Source organism: Sprattus sprattus, assembly GCF_963457725.1.
Source record: "Sprattus sprattus genome assembly, chromosome: 6".
Lineage (NCBI taxonomy): Eukaryota > Metazoa > Chordata > Actinopteri > Clupeiformes > Clupeidae > Sprattus > Sprattus sprattus.
The window spans coordinates 26,947,900-26,962,459 of NC_137925.1; the positions used below are offsets into that span (position 1 = coordinate 26,947,900).

At 43.0% G+C, this 14,560-nt stretch overlaps 1 protein-coding gene across 1 annotated transcript in view; it reads left to right on the forward strand.

Moving 5' to 3' along the window:
* Positions 1 to 1,408: 1,408 nt before the first annotated feature.
* pcdh11 (protocadherin 11) overlaps positions 1,409 to 14,560 on the forward strand; it is a gene marked incomplete at both ends in the record, with an annotated part of 120,828 nt that continues 107,676 nt past the window's right edge. Inside the window, 2 exons of the mRNA XM_080841176.1 lie at positions 1,409 to 1,948; positions 7,177 to 9,660. Coding sequence (XP_080697302.1) covers positions 1,409 to 1,948; positions 7,177 to 9,660 — 3,024 coding nt within the window. The remainder of the gene's footprint in view (positions 1,949 to 7,176; positions 9,661 to 14,560) is intronic.

Here is a 14,560-nt window from a genome sequence, read left to right on the forward strand (position 1 = left end):
CAGTTCCCCTACTCGACCAAGCTTTAATGAGTCTTTCCTGAAGTCCAGTTCAAAAGACCAGAGCAAGGGAAATTGGGTCGATCTCTGACAATAACAATGGGTGCTGCTCATTACTATTAGTACTCAGTCCCAACAGGTTGTATGAACCTTTTGTTTTAGTCTTTGATAATTGGATGGTTTTCTCCCTCCAGACAGTTAACATTAATATCGCATTAGAGGGATTGCAGTGTCCATATTGATGTAGCCTTCGCATCATGTGGTTTAAGCTAGAAACTTTTCTGTCATTTGAGACACGTTATTGACCACATAAAGGGGAAAGTATGTGAGGGTGAAAGAGGGACTTCTAAGGATGGTCTGTATCCCAATGGAGTCCTTCACTGGGATCTCTGTAGGGACTGCAAATGTCCTGCTTGCCATTTTACCAGCTTCTCTTTCACATTATAACAACTTTTTCGCTCTTCATGAGCAAGTAATGAAAGAGAATCTTTTTTGGATGAAAGACTGTTATCACCACCAGTGGGCCATCTGGTGCTTTTAAAATGTAAATCAGGACAAGTTAAACATTTAACATCCTACAGCATCCCAAGCATTAGAGATAGACTGATGTATCTACTCATTTTGCAAATACTCAAGCTTTTCACTTTGTAGTTGGTTTTTGTTGTTGTCGTGTGTCGGAAACATTCTACTTAGTGTGCTAGCACTATTCATATCTGTGTATTAAGAAATCCGCCAACATTTGGGACAGATCTCTTTATAGTGCTCCAAACTTGCACCAGCTGTACTTAAAAAAGACCTTGAATATTGTTGGTATAGCTTTGATTAAAGAGAAAAGTTTAAAAAGAATCCCTTTCTGGAGTGTCAGGGGAAATTACTCAAATTACATTCTATCTCAGACACTGCATTTATAGAAAATGGGAAGGAATAATACAGACAATCATACTGGAATAATGCAGACAATCAAGTCTCTCCAGTTTGTCTCAGTGACCTAGTTGCATTTTTGGCACCAAGTGAGGATTTCAGCCCTTTGGCTATTCTTATTTATATAATGCCCTGACAGGATTTTTCATAGAAGGGATATGGACAACCACTACCAAAGTGCTGCTCTTAAAATCTTGTCAAATGATGCAAAGCCTTCGTTGCCTTCCATCGCTTATTCTGTAAGCTACTTTTAAAAAAAAGATTATTTCCATCAACACATCCGAATAAGACATCTGTCTTAACACAACAGAAGTTGAAACATCCTTTATAAAAAGAACCAAACCCACTGGGGAAAGCCGACTAATTAAAGAGGAACATGTATGCTGGTTTCAAAAGCTGTGTATAGTTTCAGCAATTGTCTTTTTTTTCTTCTTCCCTTGATTGTGTTAGAATTGCAGCCCATACACAAGAAGCTCATCCAACCCTGATTATGGACTTGGCAAGTGAGGCCCATGTTCTGGTGCTACTGCTCAGCTGCCTGGCCTTGCTCTGTTGGGCCCAGGAGAAGGAGTACACGGTGAAAGAGGAGCAGCCAGAAAACGTACGCATCGGGAACCTTCGCAAGGACCTGGACCTGGCGCTTGACCCTGACATCAAGCTCTCCTCGCCACTGCAGTTCAAGCCCGTGTACAAGACGGGTGACGTGCCTTTGGTGCGCGTGGAGGCCAACACCGGGGAGATTTTCACCACGGCGAACCGCATCGACCGCGAGAAGCTCTGCTCGGGCATCTACGGCGAGAAACAGTGCTTCTATGAGATTGAGGTGGCTGTTCTGCCAGATGAGATCTTCCGGCTGGTCAAGATCCGGTTCCTAATTGAGGACATCAATGATAATGCGCCCCTGTTCCAGTCCACGGTCATAAACATTTCCATCCCGGAGAACACAGCCATCAACAACCGCTATCCTGTGCCCTCTGCGTTTGACCCAGATGTGGGGATCAATGGGATTCAGCACTATGAACTTGTCAAGGTGAGTGTGTGTGTGTGTGTGTGTGTGTGTGTGTGTGTGTGTGTGTGTGTGTGTGTGTGTGTGTGTGTGTGTGTGTGTCTGTGTGTGTGTGTGTGTGTGTGTGTGTTCCTAAGTGTGAATTAAATTGATAGTGCATGATGCCCCAATGGCCTCCTTCGTGTTGTCTCTCTCTCTCTCTTTCTCTCTTCTGTGTCTCTGTATCTCTCTCTCTTCACACGCACACACAAGCACCACCACCACCACCAACACCACTCTCTCCCTGCTAAATGCATTACTTAATTGATAGGTCGACAGGAATTCTAATTTGGTGATTGATGACCTGTTCAGAAGCATCCACATTTTAGCTCAAGGTTTCAGAGGTAATTTACCATAATTTGTCTATAGTAAGTCTGTTACCGAACAGGATTGGAAAATATGCAGAAGGAGGCTAGTGTTTCCTTTCATCATTTAATTGGTGCTCTATGGATAAATAGTGCAGTACTCTCAGTGGCTTAATATAGTAAGCCCAAATGATAAAGTAGGATAATTGTATGCATTCTACTAGGGTCTCTACCACAGCTCATATATTACTGGGATTGTATTTATTGAACATAATTTTTGTTGGCAACAAAATTGTGTTTGAACATTAGCATGCTCATATATGCCGTGCACAAGCAGGTAAACAACGCAGTTTTGAATGGTGTCACAGAACAGCCTTTAACTAAATTAACACTAATCTAGTGTGTCATTTTAGAAGGACAAGTAATCTGTACTTTTGCTTGTGAGAATAAACACATCCATGTTTGATTCATACATCAATTTGCATTTTGGACTGCCTTTCGCCGCCAAGGCCTCTCTGGTGGATGTCAATTGTTATGCGTGGAAAGGGACCAGTCCAGAGCTGTCACAGGCCTGCGCACATTACACTGAACATCTCCAGTCTCTGCTGTCCATGCTGGTCTTGTATCAGTTCCTAAGACAGTGTCTGTGAATTGCTTGCATGTTGATCAGAGATGGAGCTCAGTTGTACTGCCTTACAGTTCAAGAAAGAGATTGAAGGAGAAAGAAAAAAAATCTTTTTTACTCTGGGAGTGATTTGAGCAGGCTCTCCCTGGAGGGGCTACTGGCCCTAAATCCACCCCTTGGACTTTATTTGCATGGTCCTCTGAGATTATCTCAGAAGCTCCCACACAGTAACGCTTCGCCCTGCATCCCTGCCTTGTCCTCAGCGTGAAGTTTTGGGATGATTAGCTGTGTGTACCGCCGCTGCCACCCCCTCTGAATAACCAACCAGGGCCGATGCTTCCGAGTCACTCCCACTGCCATGAGAAAGTGGAAATGAGATTAGCAGCTCTCCTCCATTAGTCATTAATGTGATTTCAGAGGGAAGACTGGCACATCCTCACAGAGGACATTCATTGGGTGTAGTGGTTTCATTGAGGTGAAATATTAATTGTTCTATCAGCATTAGTCTTTGTGATGTCACCTGGAACGCTGCGCTGAAGGCCCTTTCTGAGACGGGCCAAGGTCAGCTTGGGGAAAGTAATACCATGCATGGCTGGAGGAGGGCATTCCATTAGAAGAGATTTTATCACTTAAAGAGAAGCTCTTTACAAGTTCTATCTGGGAGCATGTGGATCCGATCAGGCTCAGGGGATGGAGGTATTGACTTTTTTGTTGTGGGGTCCACCCAGCCCATTGTTATTTTTGAACCACCATTTAAGGGTTTTCACCACATTGCACGTTACCAGCGTCTACTCTCTTTCAATCCCTTAAGTCTTTAATCTCTTCAAAATTGGCCTGTTGCTATTTATTTCCTGAAACCTGCATCAGCTTCTCATCCACCATGACACAAATGAGGTGAAATAGGCTTCCTATCCATGGACTGATGTTTGAGCAATTAGGTGACATCTCAGTTTTAATAAGTCATTTTCAGTGATATTAGTTAATGGTGTTTTTCCAGTTCTTTGAGCCTTAAATTGAACAATTTATCAAAGTATATGACTATAAGCATTAGTCTCAACTGTTTATTAAAATTAATATTTATCCAGTAAAGCATTATTCACTTTTACTGAGCTCTGCATTACCAGGATGCAATAATCGATTTATTTTTGGCAATTAAATATTTTAATTATAGGATTTAGTCAATTTTTTAAAAGAGAGAATAAATTGGCAATCAATAAAGTTTTTTTTATTAGTCTTTGTTGATATGGGTTTGAGGAACAGATTGTCATCTTTTGTTGTGGGCCTATCCAAGATAAGTCACTGAGGTATATTTTTCCTAAGTCTGTTCATCTAAGGGTAATGAATGGTAGCTCTGGTTTTTTTATCAGTCATGACTGATTGAAAATAATGATTGAAGACAGGGACGGAGAATTCTTGCTGAAATTGTAGAAAGAGGAAGAGAGAGAGAGAGAGAGAGAGAGAGAGAGAGAGAGAGAGAGAGTGTGTGTGTGTGAGAAAGAGAGATATAGAGACAGAGAGAGAGAGAGATGGGGGGAGGGAGGGAGAGCGAGCGAGATCAAGAGAGGTAGGGAGAATAAATACCCTTTTTACCATCCATTGCCCTAAACATCCATGAATTTCAGATATATTCAGTAGACTTTTGGTTTCCATCGACTTTAATAAGGTCATCACATTGATTTGAAGATGCACCATCTGATAATCTGAAGCACAATAAAGCAGCTTTCTAGTGGATTTAAAATAACTTCACGCAACCTCCAAATGGCCTCCCGCATGGGCCTGAGATGTCTAGTTGAAGTTGCAGTGGCGTAAGGTTAGATGGTGTGATTGTAGCACTCTTATGTTACCACTCTCAGCTGGACTGCTCATCCCTCCTGATTGCTCTACAGGAAACTATTTTCAGTATCAATTACTTCTATTATATATCATCATCTGGCCGGGTTATATTACCTGCCTGTCTCTCCTAAGTAACAGGTCAATTGGAGGAAGGTTTGAGAGATTTTCTTTTCAGTGGCATGCTTATTATTTTCAAATGATTGTCACTTCCCATGGGCCTGTGATTCATGCTAGTCTTGCTCTTTCTAAACCTGCCCTGGAGGTAATCACAATCCCCAAGCCTCATTTTGCATGTGAAGAAATGCAGAGAGTGATGATTGATCACTGATTCAGACACAGACATAGCACCATGTAGCCTATTACATTCAGCAGGCACATTGCCAGCAGTAGTTTGTGTAAAACTAGAGCAAACACAGACAAATACATGTCCGGTCCATAACCCAACGCTGTCCCATCCATCTGTTAGGGTTCCATTTCTCTCCACAAGAAAGCCTTGGTGGAAGGTTTGAATACTGCAGAGGTATGGCCGCATGGGGAGGTGAAAGGATGGATGGAGAGATAGATGGAGAGATGTATGGATACATAGACAGTAGGCCTGGAAGTCGGGCTGTTTTAGGACCGTGCATTTAGTTTTTACATATTAAGATAATCCACAAACAAGCCACAGATGGTGGCCACACAAGCTTTGCCAACCACTAAAGAAGGATGTCACACAATCTTGGAAAGCCCAGGACTGATTATGCTCACAATACAGGAGTCATTTTCATAGACAGTTACTATGCAGATCAAAGGAATGGTTTTGTTGTTTTTGAACACATAAGTCTGGTTTGTTTGTGTTGTTCAAATCTGGTTGGTCAGACCCTTCACAAGGCAAAAACACATATGTTAATCTGGTATGAAAGATGTGCCTAGACAGAGTAATCTTCCACTCTTTGTGTGTAGCATGAAGCTTATCTCTTAGGAAAGATGCTTTTTCTTGTTTCAGCATGAAACTATTTCTGACTGTAAGAGCATCAAAGAGCCTCTTTGTTTGGCAAATGTGTTTGGAGACTTATTGTATTTTTTAACATTACAGTCTCTTCTCAGTCTTGTTTTTACAAAGGTTGAAAATACGCCAGCTGATCTGTAATCATAAATATTAGTGCTAGTTTTAGAGGGGAAGGCAATTACTTTGAACAGTCAAGGCTGGAGTCTCCTGAGGATTACATGTGCATTTGTTTTTCATTTTCCTCAGGCTTTTTAAATGTGCAATTTTTTATTTTTTTGCTCTCTTTAATCTATGGAGGTCTTGCAGCATATTTAAAACAGAGCTTATCTCTTGGCTCCCTTTTCTACTGTCTCTCTTGAATGTGAACTTGAAGTCTTTGGAGTGCCTCCACACCAAAAGCAGACGCATGATTGTGAGGTAAAATGCAATCTCATTTTGGGTGAAGCATGGTGGAATGGATCAGAGTGGGGAGAGGGCTGGAATCACTATTCCATTAAGGCAGCGCAAGTGAGACTGAATCGCATGACTTTGTTCTTTAAATTGGTTTGTTGGTCGGTATACATTCAACGTTCACCAACAGAGAGGATTGCAGCATCAGGAGTGTCGAGTGTGCCAGTGCCACCACTTGAAAAATATACCTCTACCGATGTGCCTGCTCAGGAAAACAAGCGGAACACCTTTATTAGTGATTCAAACAGCAACGTGACTCCCCACAGGAGTCAATAGGCTGTTCCTCAGATCTGTCTTGTGAAAAAACACCAAAGTAAATTGCTATTTGCAACCTTCTATCCCTCCATCTTTCTTTCTCTCTCGCTCTCTCTCACTCTCTCTCTCTCTCTCTCTCTCTCTCTCTCTCTATATATATATATATTTATATATTTAATTATATATATATCCATCTATCCGGCTGTCTTTCTATCCATCTGTCTTTCAGTCTGTCTTTCTGTGTGTGTCTACCAGTCTGATTCTATTATTCACCAGACTTAGATTAGCTCTGTTTAAGAAGAATACAAACATGTCAAGGGTTTCTTTTAGAGTACAGGCATGCCTGCCCGCACGCACTGCAGAGGATTGTTTACCACCTCCTTAGCATCCAGTGTTTGCTAAAGGCTTTACGTTGCTTAAGTGCTTTATTTCCTCTGGTTGTGTTTCCTAAGTCAATATTTTGAAGACCCTATGCAAAGGTTTGAGGTACTTTCACCCCAAGGGTTGTTGCTGCAGTTCGCGCAAACACACGTTTAAAGCTAAAACAAACTAGTGCCTCTGAGTTTTGTTTAAAATCCAAAAGGCTGAGTAGGATCTTGTCCCTTGCCTTTCTCAACCTATTATTTTGAAGAAAAGGTGGAATACAACATGAGTGCCCCATCCAGACACAGAAATGACTAAAGGGCTTTTATGCTTAATCCAGTTGTAATGCCATCTGTAAAAGTGAATGCTCATTACTCTTTGTTGTCTCTCTCAGAGCGTCAGTGAGTTTGGACTGGACATCATCGAGACCCCAGAGGGAGACAAGTGGCCACAACTCATCGTGCAGCAGAGCCTGGACCGAGAGGTGAAGGACACCTTTGTGATGAAGATCAAAGTGGAGGACGGGGGCACACCACCAAAGTCCAGCACAGCAATCCTGCAGGTCACCGTGTCTGACGTGAACGACAATCGGCCAGTCTTCAAAGACAGCGAGGTAGAGGTCAGCGTGCCGGAGAACGCCCCCATGGGCACATCCGTCACCCAGCTGCATGCCACAGATGCTGACCTGGGCTCCAACGCACAGATCCAGTTCACCTTCAGCAACCAAATCTCGCCCGCAACCAAGCGACACTTTGCTATTGACAGCAAGACTGGATTGATTACCGTGAAGCAACCTTTGGACCGGGAGGTCAGCCCAGTTCACAAACTGATTGTGTTAGCAAGTGATGGCAGCGCCTCCCCCTCCAGAGCTACCGTCATAGTGAACGTCACAGACGTAAATGACAACGTCCCATCTATAGACACCCGCTATATAATAAACCTTGTGAATGGCACTGTTCTTTTGTCAGAAAACGCTCCGTTAAACACGAAGATAGCTCTAATTACTGTGACCGACAAAGATGCTGATCTGAATGGAAAAGTGACATGTTACACAGACCCAGATGTACCTTTTAGGTTGAAGCCTGCTTTTAACAACCAGTTTCTGCTTGAGACTGCTGCCCCCCTGGATTACGAAACCACCAGAGAATACGCAATTAAGATAGTTGCCTCCGATTCAGGAAATCCTCATCTGAACACGTCAGCAATGGTGCTCATAAAAATCAAAGATGAGAACGACAATACTCCAATCTTTCCTCAACCTGAAATTCAGCTCTCCATCCCTGAGAACAACGACCCCTCCACCCAGTTAATAAAAGTCAGTGCTACTGATGCAGATAGTGGGCCGAATGCTGAGATCATTTACACGCTTGGTCCCGACGCCCCTGATGGATTTAACATAGATCGCCGCTCAGGAATTCTCTCGGTTAACAAAAGGCTTGACAGGGAGAAGCATGAGAAGTATACGTTCACCGTCATCGCCCGAGACAATGGCTCAACTTCTCTCCAGAGCAACGTCACTGTGAGATTGATCGTCCAAGATCTAAACGACAACAGCCCAGCCTTTACCCACCCGGAGTACAACTTCTACGTGCCTGAGAACCTCCCATTGTACGGCACGGTGGGATTGATCACCGTCACCGATGCAGACGCAGGGGACAATGCTGTGGTCACGCTCTCCATCCTGAACGCGAAGGATAATTTCGTCATCGATCCCAAAACGGGTGTCATCAAGCCCAACATCACTTTCGATCGAGAGCAGCAGAGCTCGTACACGTTCATGGTGAAAGCAGTGGATGGGGGTCAGAAGCCGAGCACCTCATATGCCAAGGTCACCATCAATGTTGTTGATGTCAACGACAACCGGCCTGTCTTCGTCATCCCTTCGTCTAACTACTCCTACGACCTGGTTCCATCCAGCACCAGTCCAGGCTCCGTGGTGACTAGAGTGTTTGCCATCGACAATGACACAGGCATGAATGCGGAGCTTCAGTACAGCATCATAGGCGGCTCACAGAGAGGACTGTTTTCTATCGACAGAAACACTGGGAATATTACGCTGCAGGAGAAGATTGCAACAGCTGATCAAGGTTTACACAGATTGGTGGTGGAAGTCAAAGATCTTGGCCAACCAGAGTCCTTGCATGCCATTGCCTTAGTTCATCTGTTTGTGAACGACTCTGTTTCCAATGCCACGTACATCCAGGAACAACTACGCAAAAGCATGGAAACTCCATTGGATCGTAATGTCGGAGAAAGTGCGGTAACGCCTCAGGCCCCCTATGTAATTGTTGTCATCGCCATCATTGCTGGCACAATGACTGTCATTTTAGTCATCTTCGTAACAGCGCTGGTGCGCTGTCGGCAGACGCCGCGGCACAAAGTGGTTCAGAAGGGCAAGCAGAGCGGCGAGTGGGTGTCACCTAACCAGGAGAACCGCCAGATCAAAAAGAAGAAGAAGAAAAAGAAGAGGTCTCCCAAGAGCCTGCTGCTTAATTTTGTCAGCATTGAAGAATCCAAGCCCGACGACCCGACTCACGAGCACATAAACGGCAAACTTGACCTGCCGGTTGAGCTAGAGGAGCAGACCATGGGGAAGTACAACTGGGCCACCACACCCACCACCTTCAAACCTGACAGTCCAGATTTAGCCAAGCACTACAAATCTGCCTCCCCTCAGCCCACGTTCCAGATAAAACCGGAAACCCCCGTTGCGCCCAAGAAGCACCATGTCATTCAAGAGCTCCCTCTGGACAATACGTTTGTGGTGGGCTGTGACTCGCTCTCCAAGTGCTCCTCCACCAGCTCTGATCCGTACAGTGTCTCAGAGTGCAGCTGTCAGGGGAGTTTCAAGACTCCTGGGCAAATCCACACCCGACAGGTAATTCATGACTTCCTTTTTAAGCCTGCACACGGCTCCCACTCCCCCTTTTACTGCCCTTTTGTAGATAAGAGTGGGGTTGGAGGGTGGCAGCCGGGGAGGGAGGTGGAGGGGTTGGTCAGGGGATTAAACCACACAAAGGCTGAACTGTGCATGAATTTCATCAGAGGTGAATATTAAGAATACTGTACTGAGGTGAGGAGGTGACACCAAAGCAGGCGGAGTGTATTTCCCTATTTTGGCTAGTTGCTTTGGTCCGTGAAGAGAGGGTTATGGTGGTAGTCCCGCTGGCAATTACAAACATTAGGTAGTGGTACACCAGTGGTGAATGTGTTGAAAATGTGGCAATTGCGACGGCCTGCTGTGTAATTGCATCAAGGGGGAGAAGAGTTGATTGTGTCATTATTTGAACCTTTTTAGCTCTGCTTTCTTTTTTTGGATAGAAGGGACTGCAATTTTAAAAGGTGTATGTAGGAGAAAAGGAAAATGGTGTAAGATTAGTGAGCTTCAGATGACCTAAAATCACTGCGTTCACCACCAACCGGCATAACAAACCTAAACATGCCAAATAGATAAACAAAGACGCCCTGGACAGCATCAGAAACTATTTACACAAATATTAACAAATTTACATGTCTAAGCACTATAGTTGTGGCTTACAACCGGACTGATAAATCTGATATATTCTTGTTTTAGTGCGTGGGTGTGTCAGCTTGCACTCTCATGCAGAGAGAGAGAGAGAGGGAGAGAGGGAGAGAGCATATTCTCCAACCTTGTGTTCATTGTGCTGTAAATGAAACACTGCCAAGCTCAGAGGCTGGAGATAGTGCTAATGAGGGGAAAAGTTTATTTAAATACTGGTGCAATCCAGATCAGGATTCCCGAAGAGAGATATGCCAAATGCAAAGTGGCTAATAAATAAAAGCAGGTGAGGGGAATAAATGTAAATCAGAGGTGACAAGAATGGCCTCACACTGCTGTAACAGCCAATGCAACAAAGACAGAAGCATGCAATTGTGAGTCACAGAGATCAGGGTTAAGCCCTAGCTGTGGGACTGAGATACTCAAATACAGGCGAGGGAGATTTAGTAGTAACCTTCAGAACCATTCATTTCTGCCAACCAAAGTTATTTTAATGGTGCCCAAAGGAAATATGTGGTTTAGTTTCACACATTTGTATTTATGTAAGTCACAAACTGGATAAAACAGCATGCTATTATTGATGTTGACACCATGACTAAAATCATTAGCTTAAGGTTGCTAGTGTCACATTCAGGTGAATCTGACAATGATGATGCTGTAATGGTGGAAGGCATTTTGTGTGACTCGGTAGTTCATTTCCTAATTACCCATCACTGTCCAGACACACACACACACATACACACACACACACACACACACACACACACACACACACACACGCACACACACACACGCACACGCACACGCACACGCACACGCACACGCACACGCACACGCACACACACTAACACACACACTACATCCCCCACTCCCTATCAGCGTATAGATTCAAAGGCTATAGTTTTTCTGCCTATGACATTATGGCTCTTGGTACTCCAGATCTCTCATCTCTAGTGCAGAAAATCCTTCTCTGCATATTTCTTGCAAATTATAGTTTTTCCACATTGTGTGCATGGTAATTTAGGGTGACACCCACACAGAGTTGATATTTCTTTCTCTTCATCCACCTTTCACTTCAAACCCAGGAGAAAGCAACGCTTAGCCACGGTTCATTACATGTAAAAACCTTTCCTGAACAGATTATGGAAGAAAACGTGTAAATCGGTTTATGTTTGTAATACGACTCGTCGAATTGCCCAAATTACTTTTGGACGGGTGTGCTTAAGACTAAATTATATTGCCATTTTATTTTAACAGTTTACACTCAGACTATGTAACATTTAAAAAGAGAATTTATGTTTTTGATAATAGGTATCGCTTCAGTGGCAAATTGATTGATTGTTGTAGAGGCTCTTTCTGTAGGGAACTGTGGTGCTCATCATCACAACTTAAATACCTATTGAGATGGCTTTTTTGGTGTCATTAATATATGTTTGGGTGCATTCAGAGTCAGATCTAGACACGTTTAAATGTGAAGGTGTTTCGATCAACCCCCATCTTGTCAGTCACATTATTTCATTCATGCTTTACAAGTAGTACAATGATGAGGCACAAAAACTGATCCCTTGAGAAAACACAGAATGGCAGAGCAGACAGTGTGCATGAGGCCATGAGCAGAGAGGTACCGGCTCAGGATCAAGAAATGAGGAGTTTAAGGCTACACCCAGACAGATCTGATACAGCTCGTTTCATTCATTTCATACAACTACTTCGGTATAAACACAATTAATAATGTTTCCATAGTTTTTCATTCGAAACATGTTAATAATGTATATATATATATATATATATATATATATATATATATACAGTATGTATATATATTATGGTACCAAATGTATTTTTAATAGATTCATTTGCATAAGGGTTATACATATATTCTAAATACCTACTCTAAATAACTGTTATGTGTCTTTCTGATTAAGACAATAATAAGTGTTATTAGTCATATTAGTATATAATAGTTAGCTAGTACCAAATCATGCTTGCCTGTATAGAACATCATCATTAAGTGAATGAACATCCACTTGTGCATACCTCTGTTAGGCTTCTGATGTTTTCATGACAGGAGTTGAGATCACAGCTGAGCAGTTCTCTGACAACATGGATGCTGGATGCCAGCACTCAATATGGTTAATATTTAATAGCTTTTAATGTTCAAAGTCTGTTTGATAGCACAGGGACTAGAGTGGAGTAGATGATGTTTGTATTGGTCTGTGTTTGAGGATAAATAGTAGCCGAGGTCATAAGAAGTACATATGTAGATGAAGGTCATCTGGGTGTCGCACATAACTACTTAGGGATGTGGCGACTGAAGAAAGAGGCTTGTCAAAATGCATCTGCGAGCACACATTTATGGCACCATAAGGCTCGTAATACTTAAAGAGGTCCATTTGCAGGACTCAGGATGTAATGTCACCAGAGCCTCTTTTCCTCTCTTTGCCGTTTCTGCTCATCACCCTGCTTTTCGTTTATCTCTTTCTTACTGTTCTCAGTCTGTGATTTTAGAGGTCAACGCCACCCCCACCTCACCCCCACCCCCACCCCATGGTGATGAGTAGCTTCTGTCTGAATACATGCTTGTGCTGTGGCAGATCAAATAAGCCCCCGCCCTGCTTGACTGATCTCAGGCGGGGGAACGCAAATGCACAAGCATAAAGCCCAGTAGGATCTGTTTGCGTCAGATTGGCAGAGCTTGTGTTTAGTGTCACAGTAACCTACTTGTGACCCCATGCAAGGGCTCCTTGTGCATTCAGCGGCTCTCCTACACGGTTAGCGGCGTGTTGGGTAGTTTGACGTGTTGATGGATGAATCTAAATAAGATGACATGAGTGAGGCATTCAAGTTACAGAAGTGCTGCTTTCAAAAAACAAAACCTTGAGGAAGAAATTCTTGTCTCAGCAAAATCTAACTTTTCAATTCTGCAAACATTTAAAAGACGGTATGTTTTTAAGCAAATGGCTGTCCTGTTATGTACCCAGAAATATTCAGTAGTTTGTGGAGGGGCAAGGCATGCTGCCCCTGGGAATGCATCTCAACAAGGTGGAATATGTTCTTGTGACAAATTGATAGTTGTTTTACATAAAACGAAGAGGTCTTTGGCCTGTCAGGAACAATTTCCTCAAGGTTTTCCATCTTGTGAACAGAAAAGGCTTGTAGCTGATTAATTTGCCACAAGCTCTGACAGAACATATTTCACTTTATTTTCCAAGATGCTTATCACTGTTTGCATGCATAAAATATATAGTAGATAGATTGTTGATAATAACATCAGTACAAGGAACAGCAAACCAATTTGATATTTAGATTATGTTGTGTCCTACGGAACCAGTGGCCAGGGGCTTATTAAGTTACTATAATAGCCTTTTAGTCAAACTTAAAGACAACCCTACAACTTTTTCCAACCCAATATCAACCAGTTTCTGTCAGCAACAAAACATGCAAATTGAGATAACAGAACAGTACAAGCTTTGTCCCCGCAGATGGTACGATGGAAAAAGTAACTGCTAAGCGTTAGGGGAAGGGTTTGGGGTAATGATTGATCCTTAATAGTGTCAGTGCCATTCAGTGCACTTGAATCTGAATCTGAAACGCATTTCAGTATGGATCCAGTAACTAAGGTGTAGTACAGATTAAGGATGTGACCGAATCCATAGTTCAACAGCTATTTCTTCTGAAAAAAGTCAGCTCCATGAATAGCATGGCTGTGAATCAGCCTTTATGGGCCTTCACATCGATTCATGCCATTGTGGATAGCCACTTGATAAAAATGGCCATTCTGTTTAAAAACATAGGACTTGGATCTCACTAACTAGTCATATAATTTCGTACATGTTATTGAAAAGTGATGGCTGTATTCTGTAGTCGCCCCCACCCAGTCTAAGCGCACAGCAGACAGTGGGCTGAGAGCTGGCCTGTTCCGGTGAGGAGGAGGCTTCATATGCGGGAGATGACGAGGCAAAAGCCTGGTGTGGTCTTTCAACACCCTGGAACCTATACATCAAAATGAAGCCTAGAACCGATAGGATATGTTGATAAACACATAGAGTTTGTGTTCATTACAACAAGTGATTTGTGAAGCTAGCAATGGGCCCCTAGCAAAAAAGTTCACAAAACAACCAGTGCTTTCTGAGAAACTTTACAACCAACCCAACTGATCAAAGTCATCTGCACATTCATCGGGGCCACAGTAAGCAGGGGCAGGGATGTGAAACACCTATGAACAGAAAGGTCGTAAAACCTAGTTTTGGCTATGAAG